This window comes from Galeopterus variegatus, unplaced genomic scaffold, assembly GCF_000696425.1.
Source record: "Galeopterus variegatus unplaced genomic scaffold, G_variegatus-3.0.2 Scaffold5837, whole genome shotgun sequence".
In the NCBI taxonomy this organism is placed as follows: Eukaryota; Metazoa; Chordata; class Mammalia; order Dermoptera; family Cynocephalidae; genus Galeopterus; species Galeopterus variegatus.
In genome coordinates, this window is record NW_007731948.1 from 4,819 (window position 1) to 14,180 (window position 9,362).

A 9,362-nucleotide genomic window follows, 5' to 3' on the forward strand; every position below is an offset into this window, starting at 1 on the left:
ATCATCAGTGGGAGGGTGTGTTTTTCCTGCTAGGGTGGAATGTGATGTCTCTGCCCACAAGGCTCTGGCAGGTGGACCCCTAAAGAAGTCCAGATTAAAAGTGACTCATTTCTTATTTTCAGATAAAAAGATAAGGTTGCACTAGAGGTACATGGGGATGAAAGTAAGAGGGGGTAAAAAATATTGAGTACCTCTACTGAAACCTTATTTTTTTTGTATGAAAATAAGAAATGAGGTAGTAAGCTGGACAGGTGAAACAATGGCAAAAAAGCAGGTTGGAAAGCTCAAAATGTATCGACTGGTGGAAGCAAGATTTGAGAGAGGATAAAAATCACCTCACTTCTTCTGACTTCATGTTATTGCTGTTTCATCTTGATCTTTCGTTGGCAAAATTTAGCAGTAATTAACCTGCCTCTGGTAGAGTCACCCCTCATAGACTTAAAGGTGGTTTTTAAGTCTCGCCCTCAGTCCCTGTAGCCATTCCTCAAAATCTCACGTTCGGCACTGTCCAGTAGAACTTTCCGTGACAATGGGAATGTTTTGCTAATCTACACTGTCCAGCACAGTAGCCACAGCTGCATGCATGTGGCTATTGAACTCTTGAAATTAAGTCTTCATTTTTAATTGAATTTTGATTTTGGTTAATTTTCATTTAAATAGCTACAAGTAGCTATTGCATATTGTATTGGACAGAATGGTCTAGACCTTCTCCATTCTGACACCCACTGGCCCCAGGACTTGAGTGAGTGTTTAACTTGGACTTGATGTTGGGCTTCTGCCCCCCACAGCATCTGCCTTTCCCCTCTAAAGTCAAACTGCATCTGATAGCACCTGATATTCTGCCCTCCCCTCAAGGTCACACTTTCTCAGCACTTCCATATTCTTCCATATTCCCCTTCCCAGTCCTACCCGAGACCACCACTGGTAACAAACAAATCCATTGGGAAGTGTTGGTGGATCAAATGGCTTCCTGTCTCTCCCCTCCAGTAAGAGTTATGCCTTAGACTTAATCCATGTGATATCAGGCTCCCCAGCTATGCAGAGGTTGGAGGGAAGTAAGCAGAATCCTTGCGGCCAGAGTTTTGGATGTGTCCCTCCCCCCCACACACGCATCTGACCATAGAGCCCACCCCCTGCTCTGCCACTGCGAGTGTAGCCCCATGCTACTGGCAGCTCTGCCTTGACTCCATGTCCCAAGACCATGCCAAGGACTGGTTTCTTTAGTTTGGGATCCAGCTGGATGTCTGCACTGCCAAGGCCACCCTGGCTGGCTCAGCAAGTGGGGTGCATCACCAGGCTCTGAGAAACCTTGTGTGCATGGTGGGGAGCTGTGGGAGCAGAGAACCACTGGGGCAGGAAGTTCTAATCCCAACCCTGCTGGAAACTCGCTGGGTGGCCCCAAAGTGTTAACTCTCTATCCTCCGGCAAACCTCTGCTTCCTCCTCTAAAGGAAGGAGGTCAGAAAGAATAAACAATGAGAGTCACATTAAAAACACAAAATCCTACGGAAATACTAAGGAATGAGTCTCAGCACTAAGAAAAAGCCTCCAGTAACTCCTGCTTCGTGGGGGTGAAGAGCAGAAACTGACTTTGTATTACTTAGTAGCACGTTATCATGGCAATACCCTGGCAGTATCAATAGCTCCAACCACTAACATTTGTTCAGTACTTTATAGTTTATTAAATATATTTCTATATGGACAGACTCCCATTTTTTTCTCAGAATAGACTGGTTAGGAAGGTGGATGAGGCAACAGCTTCATTTTACGGATGAAATTCCTCAGACTTCAGGAGCTGGTAAGACTTGCTCAAGGCCTTATATCTAGTAGATAGTTGAGTCAGGGCTTGGATGCAGGTGTTCTGATTTGTAATCTAAAATTTTTATCAGTGAGAGAGAAATCTGGTAATGTGATAGATTTTTCAGCGCAATGCCAACATATCATAAACCTCCAATTCCTGCCAATGCTCAGCCTAAAAAGGGAGACCACTCTAGATTCCAAGATGTGTGGTTTACTTTGCTGGACCTTTTTCCGAAGCTTGCTTTTGTCCTGCCAGAGCTATATTGTTTGCAAGTCTTGCTAAGGTTTTGAAGAAGTTCCAATTAAGTATAACAATAAGCAATATCAGTAAGTAGCCCTGCATTTCTGGTTTCCTTGAATGGCAGGCAGGGACTGGCAGAGCCTGGCCTCTTGGCCAGGACTCACCCCTGTGCCTGTCCCCTAAGTTCCAGTCCATCATGAGCAACCAGTTTCTAAAATGTTATTTTCCATTTAAAGCCTGAGAATGTGACTTGCCAGCCCCATGGAGCCCTGCTCTTGTCCATCACTGGCATCTGGACTCTGGGCTAGATTGGAGCAAAGAGGGAAACAAGAGCATGTCCTGACCCCAGTCTTCTTGGCTTACAGTTATCCAGGACCCTGACCCTGCTGTGTACCAGCTGAGGGATTCCAAATCCAGCAACAATTCCATCTGCCTATTCACGGACTTTGATTCTCAAGTCAATGTGTCTCACGTCTCAGAGTCTGAAACATTCATCTCAGAACAAACAGTGACGGACATGCAGTCCATGAGTTCCAAGAGCAACAGCATCTTAGCCTGGAGCAGCAGAACTGATTTTAACTGTACAAGCACCTTCAGTGGGAACAACTTCTACTCCAGCCTAGGTGAGTGCACCTGGGTGCCTCTGCAAGCTGAGTCTCCCGGCTTTGAGAGGCCTGGTTCTGCCTGGTGCTCAGGTCAATGGGGTCTAAAAGCTGTGCTGATTGGTGGTCTCAGACTCATCAATTGTCAGCAAAGATCCCACCCTCTTTTTTACTAAGGAGCAGTGAGCCCCACCCTGGCAGCCCACAAAATGTCAAAAAACAAATGAGGAAAAGGTGGCAGGAGAGGGCACTGGCCCCTAAGATGGCTCCCTTATTTCTCACTGCCAAAAGATCTTCCCCAACTCCTGACCTTACTCGGTCACTCATTCATTCAACAACCATTGATTGTGTGGGTACAATACACCAGGGGCTGGAGCAGAGAACTGAATAGTCAGAGGAGAAGGCTCCCAGAGGGAGCTTCAGTCTAGTTGGGGAAGCCCATCCATCAGCAGGGGAAGATCTAAACTTCAGATTTGTATGTGCTTTAACTCAGGATGCACATACATTGTGGAAACAGCCACTTTAGAGACAAAAATCAGGGGAAATGGTATTTGAGCTGAGACTTAAAGGATACCAGCCATGCCAAGGGCAGATAGTAGACCCTGTGGAGGCCTGAGGCAGGAGCACAACGAAAAAGGGGAAGAGTAGTAGGAAATGAGTAGGAAGATGTAGACAGGGCCACATCACAGGGCCTCACAGGCCACGAGAGGACAGGTGCTGTTCTCAGTATGCTGGGAAGCTATTGATTGGCTTTAAGCAGGGGAGTGACATCTAATTTACTTTTTTAAAAGATTGGTCTGGTTGCTGTGTGGAGATAGATTGTAGGCTGAGTGCAAGCAGGAAGGGAGCGACGGCGGCAGAGAGACAGTAGAGGCCTGGGTGGAGTGACAGCAGGGAATTGAGTGGCCAGTGCCATTTGGGTTTCAAAGATAGAACCATGCAGGGATGAGGAGAAGAGGGGATCAAGGAAGATTGCTGGATTTTATGCAATCCTGAGCAGCTGAGTTAATGATAGCGCCATTTACTGAGACAGAGAAAGCAAAGGAAAAAATTTGGAATGCAGGGATCAAAACTTTTGGAACCAATAAAAGTATCTGCACTCCTATAGCCCTTGTCAATGTGTATAAGTCTCACAGCCCCTGCTGGACTCCAGGCTGGAGCCTGCCCAAAGGCAGGAACTACTATGTGTGATGGTTCCTTGTAGCCTGTGTCATCAACATGTCCTTTGCACAACCAGTGTTCATTGAGTGAATAAAGAGGTGCCCAGCAGCCAGGGTGCTGGTCCTTCCAGGGCCAGTGGCTCTCTCCAGCAGGTCCCCCATGCAATAAGTTCGCTGCAAGATCTCTCCATGCAGAAGCATGAAGAGACTGTGAATGTTCACTTGCTCGACAAGTAGGAGGTCTGGGTTGGGAGAGTGAGCACACTCTGAATTCTAAGAACATTTCTTTGTTTCTCCTTTTAGGGATTCCCTGTGATGCCAAGTTGGTAGAGAAAAGCTTTGAAACAGGTAAGAGAGTGATCTAGCCCAGCTTTGCACAGGGTGGGGGAAGCCATGAACCCACAATAACCCTGACGGGTTAGGGGAGGTGAGAAGAAATCAGCAAATCTGGGAATAAGTTATGAGGAATGGAAACAGCAGTTGGAGACCTGCTCAGAGCTCCCTGGGGTCTTTCTTGAATCCCTCTCACCATGTCCAACCTTCTTTTCCATTCTAAGTACTTTGAGAATGAGTCTCTAATTGTACTTGACCAATGACTCACTCCTAGGCCTCTGTATTCTTTTCAATAGCTCCACTGTCAGGAGAGGCAAAGAGAGCTTCTGGGTGGCCCAGCCGGGAAATTTGACTCCCTTAGATATAACCCGAGACTAACCGGGACATCCAGGGGACAGTTTCCCTCCATAGCCAGGGGATTTGCTTCTGTCAACGAAAGCAAAATTACTCACTAGGCTGCAGGCAGTGATCTTGTCTCTAGGGTCCCCACCACTCCTCACCACAACCCTAGGCCCATAGTCGTTTCCATCTGAGTCATTCTCACTAAGTCATCCCTCCTGTGGTTCAGCCTCTAGATTCTCACTAAGGGGCCCACACCCCAGGCATTGCTATAAGTTCTGAGCACCTATCCCTAGCTCCAGCCCCAAAGGGGCTCAGAAATAAAATAAGTCCACTGTTGCTGCTGTAAAAAACCACTGTTGACCCTGGAGGAATGCACAAATAAAAATATGTTTGCAAGTGGATGAGGGAGAGGCAGAAGCTCTGAGGGAGATGCAGATCCGGGAGGTGAAGCCCACCCCCACCCGCCCCACCTTGCTTTTGGGAAAACCACTGGTGCATCATGCAGAGCTGTGCAGACCTCTGACGTGCACACCCATAACCACTGCGGCCTCTTGGTTTTACAGATATGAACCTAAACTTTCAAAACCTGTCAGTGATTGGGTTCCGCATCCTCCTCCTGAAAGTGGTTGGATTTAACCTGCTCATGACGCTGCGGCTGTGGTCCAGCTAAGGTGAGGGGCATCAAAGCTGGCAGTCGGGGCTGCGGGTCTCGGGTGGGTCCCCAAGCTCTGAGAGCAAAACTCCCCAAAGGGTCTCGTTGTTAAATCCTAAGTCCAGGCCCACCACACTCCTCTATTTTTTCCTGTTACACATTCCTCTTATTCATGACAATGGATAAGAGGAACACACTCATTCCTACCACCTCAGTTGAGCCATGTCTCCCCTATGAGGTATGAAGATCAGTTGTTATCCCATTTTAGAAATGAAGAAACTGAGACCAAGTAAGTCAAGGACCACACTGTTGATGAGTGGAAGAACAGAGAACGCAGGACCCAGATGCATCTGCACCACACGCCTTCTGTCACACTTCTTTCACTGTGGGACTAAAGGGGCCCCTGATTCCTCTCTTCATGCCCTCTCTCCCCAGTTGGCTCCCAACTCAGCAGTGAGAAGACATTACGCTCAGCTCACTCATAGCACATCCTAGTCCTGGCTGGAGTCTCCATGCCCTCCTCCCCAGTGTCCCCAGCCATCTCACTGAAAAACACATCCCTTTCCACCATCAAACAGAACTCCAGGGTCCGTTTGCTCCTAGAACACTAGAGCACAGCCCCAGACAGAGCCATCTCCTTCATGCCCCCAATAGTCCCGGGTCCCCCTCAGAATCCACCCTGACCTCTGCTCTTCCTCATCCCAGGTCTGCAAGATTGTGAGAGAGCTGGGCTCCCTCCTGCCTTCCTCCTCACCACACCTCCTCCTCTTCTTCAAGCAGAGGAAAAGGCTCCCACCACCCCTCTGGCCCTCACTGGCAATGCCATCAACTGGATGCCACCCGAATTTGTGATGAAGATTGCTGAGGAGCTGCCACACACTGCTGCCGCCCTTGTGTTCCCTCATGGCTGCTTGTCACTGCCTGACCCTCCCCAAAGACCACCTCTGCCTTCCCACTGGACGAGGGATTCCCCAGTGAGGGCTCTTGGACTCTAGCTCCTGGAGAATGTTGTGAGGAGTTTGTATTTTTAAAGTAGTGTTCATAAAGAAATATGTACTCCCCTTTTCCCCAAGATGTGGGGAAAAGTACCTCATTATCTAGGCCCTGCTATGCTGTGCATCTGAGCCACTTGTGTATCTGCTGCCCTGGCTTCATTAAAAGTGATGTTGTAGAGCAGAGACTGCATTCCTGTTTCACTGGGTTTGGCTGGGGTCATTTTCTGCTGATCACCAGCTGGGCAGAGAGAAACCAAGGCATTTGTCCATAATGCTGTCCAGGGAGCCTAACTCAACAAACTGCTGAAGTCAACCTCTGCTTGGAATAACCTCTAAAAAAATTCCACTTAGCAGGCTCTGCTGGGGACCAGGAAAACCCACTTAAAAGCTTGGGCCCCTGCTCTTTCATCTTCATGCCACACCACAGGACCACCCATAGCAGGAGGCCCAAACACATGGGTGGTAGTGGTCTGTAGTGTAAATTTAGCAGACAAGGACCACATAGCAAATGTCCCCAAAATGCCACCCACTGTCTCCTGCCCTCCAGGAACATTGCCTTTCCTCTCAGATAGAATTTCCATTGAAATTCTGCATTGCCCCACAAATTCACAGCTGGGGACCACCCACCACTGCACTGTCCAGGTCTCAGCCCAGTGCCCAACCCCTGGAGGTGCCCCATCTAGGAGCAGTGTTGGAAGGAGGCTGTGACCCCAGGAGGACTTTACACTCCCACCACCGGACATGCGAACGAGAAATAAGGAGATGTGCTCTCTCCCCTCAAGCCCAGGGACTTGGCCAAGGAGAGTGGATGTCTCAAGCTCTCCCCTTAGAGGGACAAGAGGTGATCCGCTGGGGCCCCAGGGCACACTGCTTTCTCTTCTGAGACTCCTGCTGACAGAGCACCTTTCCTCAGGGTCACAGATGCTGATGAGAACACACCCCAGAGACCAGTCAGCCACCCACCTGACAATTACCACTAACAGGGCCAAAGCTGAGTGCTTATAAATTCCCAGAGGTGGAGGAGATCCTATCCCCAAATTCCTCTGTGGTTCACCTGTGTGTCTCTGACCACACCAGCCAGAAGAATTCAAATCCTTCCAGCTACAGTTCAGGCCTGTTGCTTTTCATAGGGATGGAGCTACCAGCTTTAATAGGTGACCTAGGGCATGTCTCTCCCCTCTACGAGCTCCAGGGTCACCACCTGTAACTAAGAACAAGCGTCCCATTTCTTGGTCAGCCCTGCCATGGGTAGTCATGGGATCCCAGTTCCTTCTGAGCTGCCTCATCTCCAGCCTGAATACATCACTTTAAAGATCACAAAAGGGGAAGGTCTCAGAGGAAATCCCATCATAGCAGGGTCACTCTCACATGGGAAGACAGGTACTGCCTTCCCAAAGTGGGATTTGCCACCTGGGGGAACTCCAGGAGGACTCTTGCTTAAAACTGCCTCCTCATCAGTTTGACAAAATGCCAGAGATTCCACCACTGGGAATTTCTTTTAATTAAAGCATTCTCTTCCCTGTATTAAATGAAAATGCCCCTGAGGGGTTACTAGAGCAAGCCTTTATCAACCATTAAAAACTTCGGGCAAATTAGTCTCTTTTTTCCCCCCTTAAAGTGGTAATTCTCTTTGCTCTGTATAAAAAAGATCTAGGAGAAGGAAGTGTGGGTGTCTGGAGAGGCAGAACTATACCTGCAGTGATGCTGAGGCTGAAGGGGACACAGGGGCTTGGGGCAGAGGGCAGGAGCCTGGAAGGCAGTGAAGGGGCCAAAGACAGACACCTCCAAGAACCTCAGAGGAGGCCCAGACTGAGGAAGGCCTAAGGGAGCCTGTGGAGTTGTGCCAGCCCAATGCCCTTGGACGGCAGGGCCCAGCAGTCACTGGCTGCCGAAGACCTACATGAGGTGATGCAGCAGGGACTGTGGATCCACCCACGCCCATGGAGGGAGTAAGTCCTCCTCCTTCCAGGCCCAGCCTAAGCTGAGGCACAGAGTGACAAGGCCTGGGAGACCCTTCTGGAGAAAAGGGTCAGCCACCCCCTGAGAAATTTTCATCCTAAACCAGGAGTTCCTCAAACCCAGCAAGACCCTTCCCTCATGTCTGAGGCTGTTAAACCTAAAGCCAGTTAGGGCTGAGGTCAGAGGAGTGGGCCAGGTGCAAGTAAGTTGCAGGTGAGCAAGTGCTGGGAGCAAAGCATAGAGTTCATCTATCTTTGACCACTCTGACCTCATGCCTGGCTCCAGGACCCACCTGGGATGTCAGAGAGAATTAAAATGGCCTTGGGAGGAGGACCAGAAGAAGGGTTCCTGTGCCTACCAGGAAGATCAGGGCAGGGCCTGGGGCCAGCGCAGAGGGCCCCGCTGTAAGGAAATGGGCATTGTTTAGCCTGAAGGGAAGAGGCAGCTGAGGAGACCTGGAGATATGGTCATAAAGAGCCCTGCCCTGATGACCCCAGTCCCTGTGAGCCCGGGCAGTGGGCTGCAGCTGCAGCCTGGGCCCAGCCTCATGGCAATGCCAAAAGCCCAGCAGGGAACATGTTAGTTACCAAGGTAAATCATAGAATGAATTTCTCTGGACAAGCGCCCTACTGCCCCAGAAGGCTTAAGCACAGGCCAGCCCTGGAAGCAGAAAAAATGTGCCAAATGAACTCTCATGACCCCAGGCCTAAGATTATAGAGGATTCTCTGACACTTCACTCAGAGACCTGCCCTCCGAGTGCAACTGGAGCCACAGTCCAGTCAGGAGGAAGGGCAAGCTGTGTGAGTGTGTGCCTAAGCAGCAGCAGGGTGGGGTCTTCAGCTCCAACCGAGCAACCCCTCTGCTGCTACGCACCATTAGGGGCAGCCATCTGAGTCGTAAAGGACCATTTTATTTTTTTGATTCACCCATAAAATCTAACTCCCCTGGGGTACACGTAAAGTCCTCATATCACCTTATTATCAGGTAACATCCCAGCAAGGAAGTCCACTTTCCCTGGGAGGTGTACTTTGCTCACTGTCCCAACAGCTAGCACAGTGCCTGGCATACAACGGATGCCATGAGTGATTAGTGTGTTAGGCATTAGGGAGGGAGCTGAGTTTGCACGGTGGGGAATACCAGAGAGGACAGTGGGGATTAATAGAGGAGGTGGCCAGTTGGGCCATTATTTCACAGTTTTGCCAAGAGCTAAGAGTAACTTGTCAAGAACTGTCAGAAAAAGCCAGAATCTGAATGGTGGCCCCTTGGCCAGGGCAGCCC

At 49.6% G+C, this 9,362-nt stretch overlaps 1 gene segment (V, D, J or C); it reads left to right on the top strand.

Annotated features, from left to right (window-relative positions):
- Window positions 1–1,745: 1,745 nt before the first annotated feature.
- On the top strand, window positions 1,746–6,305 carry LOC103605477. The segment is given in 5 exon segments: window positions 1,746–1,797; window positions 2,406–2,663; window positions 4,106–4,150; window positions 5,041–5,148; window positions 5,835–6,305. Coding segments are annotated over 4 exon segments (462 nt in total).
- Window positions 6,306–9,362: the final 3,057 nt, after the last annotated feature.